The sequence below is a fragment of the Lactuca saligna genome, chromosome 1 (assembly GCF_052625555.1).
Source record: "Lactuca saligna cultivar CGN05327 chromosome 1, ASM5262555v1, whole genome shotgun sequence".
Lineage (NCBI taxonomy): Eukaryota > Viridiplantae > Streptophyta > Magnoliopsida > Asterales > Asteraceae > Lactuca > Lactuca saligna.
The window spans coordinates 46,423,673-46,425,714 of NC_136417.1; the positions used below are offsets into that span (position 1 = coordinate 46,423,673).

The window sequence follows — 2,042 nt, forward strand, 5'->3', positions numbered from 1 at the left end:
GAGAACACAGCGTCCGTAATAATTACATTCCTATTTTCGGCAAAGTTTCCTTATTCCAATCTATTCACAACAAAATATTAATTAAAAATATATATATACCATGCAGATAACAAATTAAATTAACCGTCGCTTCTTGTAACAAGATACTCCCTAGAGATTTAATAACCCTGATTTCCTCTTTTAATATAACCCCATCATAAATCTTTAAAAAGCCATCGTTTCCTTAATTAGTTTCAAATCCCCATCATTCTTTTCCAACAAGTAACTCTTCCTTGCTGAGTACAAACAAGGCTAGTTATATATTTAACACTTCGTATCATCAATCTTCTTTCATTCCAATTTCTTTTCAAGATTTTTTGAAGTTAATATCAGATAAGAATGGGTGTTCTAAGACAACGAACCCACCAGAAGAATACGACAAGCAGCCATGGAATAAAAAGAACCAAGAAACACCCAAAGACAACCATTGCTTCTCTTCCAAAAGATTTGTTGGTTGACATTCTTGCCCATGTCGGATCATCTTCGTTCATTGATGTTTTCAATGCTAAACAATGGTTAGTTTTAGAATCTTGTACACACATATATACATAGTTATATATATAAATTAATTGAATCGGTAATTCATCTGTATTCTGTTTACAAACAATTGAAAACGACCCGTTTTGTTAAATTGATGTCGTTTTTATCATGCATGTATGGTTTTACATATAGTCCTAAATCCTGTTTACGATGAAAGAATCACCTTTACACATCTTCATCCAAATTAATTTGGGTTTACTTGTTTCTTCATCAGTTTCTTTTATGTTTATATATAAGTTGAATTATTCATCTGTGTTATGTTTTTAAACAGGAAAACAACTTGTTTTGTTGATTTGATATCGCTTTTTTTTTACGCATGCATGCATGGTTTTTATAGTCCCAAATATGTTTACGTGAAAGAATTACTACTTCGATTTTTCTTCTAGATTATTCTGATTTAAATCAACTTTTTTTTATTTGTTTATATAGTTGCAAGGACTTTCTGGAAGCAACAGAAGAACATTATGTCATTCAACGCATTTCAATCGACAAGTTTCCGATGATTCCATGGTATCCTCAAAGTGATAATGTTTGTTCATTCCTAATGAATTGCTTCGACAAAGGAAACCCGGAGTCATTATTCAGACGAGGAATTGTATGACTAGTTTTTAACTTTTATCAATTATTGATCATCGTGTGAAAATCTGATTAGTTTAATTGACATATATATTTTTTAATTACAGATAGATTATTTTGAGAAGGCTGAAGTTGAATCTGGAATGGAGTATCTAAAAATGGCATCCAAGAAGGAGCATACTGAGGCCACGTATGTTTATGGGATGATTCTCCTTTCTCAAGGAGATAGAATGAGCGACCAAGGGTTGAAGCTGTTGAATTCCATGAGGAATTCGCTATCAAGATGTTGGAACGTTGATGATTGTAGAAATAAAGTAAGACATATCTTAAATACAATGTGGGTCAATAATACAATTTCAGTTCAAGAAATTAACATGGAATGCCAAAAAAGAGATCATGGTGTTCATCGTCTAAGAAGGTTGGATTTTAACAAAGATGAAGAAGTTGAAAGTTGCGATTCTTGTATGTGGTATCGAGAATTTATCTTATTTTGTAGAATCTTGAATATCTATCTTTGAAAAAGTTTATATGTAATATGACAATTTGAGTATTGATTCTTGATCAAAAAAAAAGAAGATAGTATATTTTGTTTCACAATTTAAATATATAGTTATTGTAGTTCTTTAATTTAATCGAATCATGGCCTCCTCCAAGAGACGTTAAATGAAGCCTCCAAGACATGTAAAAAGAAATTCCGGGGAAATAGGTTTTAAATATGACAGTATATCGATCGCTTGTTTTGGATTGAACGGTTTCGTTCTCTGGTAGTTTGATTAATCACAAATATATATATATATATATATATATATATATATATATATATATATATATATATATATATATATATATATATATATATATATATATATATATATATATATATAAAA

At 29.8% G+C, this 2,042-nt stretch overlaps 1 protein-coding gene across 1 annotated transcript; it reads left to right on the plus strand.

The window, feature by feature from the left end:
• The first annotated feature begins 255 nt into the window (after positions 1 to 255).
• Positions 256 to 1,673, plus strand: LOC144997809 (putative F-box protein At1g67623). The gene is made up of 3 exons (XM_078957678.1): positions 256 to 554; positions 1,009 to 1,174; positions 1,263 to 1,673. The coding sequence occupies exons 1-3, from the start codon at positions 379 to 381 to the stop codon at positions 1,671 to 1,673; spliced, it is 753 nt and encodes a 250-aa protein (XP_078813804.1). The 5' UTR covers positions 256 to 378.
• The last annotated feature ends 369 nt before the right edge of the window (positions 1,674 to 2,042 follow it).

What these genes read in the sequence shown, in the direction of transcription:
- LOC144997809 (XM_078957678.1), top strand. Translation starts at nt 379, where the DNA reads ATGGGTGTTCTAAGACAACGAACCCACCAGAAGAATACGACAAGCAGC. An exon ending in GTTTTCAATGCTAAACAATG is followed by an intron (nt 555 to 1,008) that starts GTTAGTTTTAGA and finishes TTGTTTATATAG; the next exon opens with TTGCAAGGACTTTCTGGAAG. An exon ending in CATTATTCAGACGAGGAATT is followed by an intron (nt 1,175 to 1,262) that starts GTATGACTAGTT and finishes TTTTAATTACAG; the next exon opens with ATAGATTATTTTGAGAAGGC.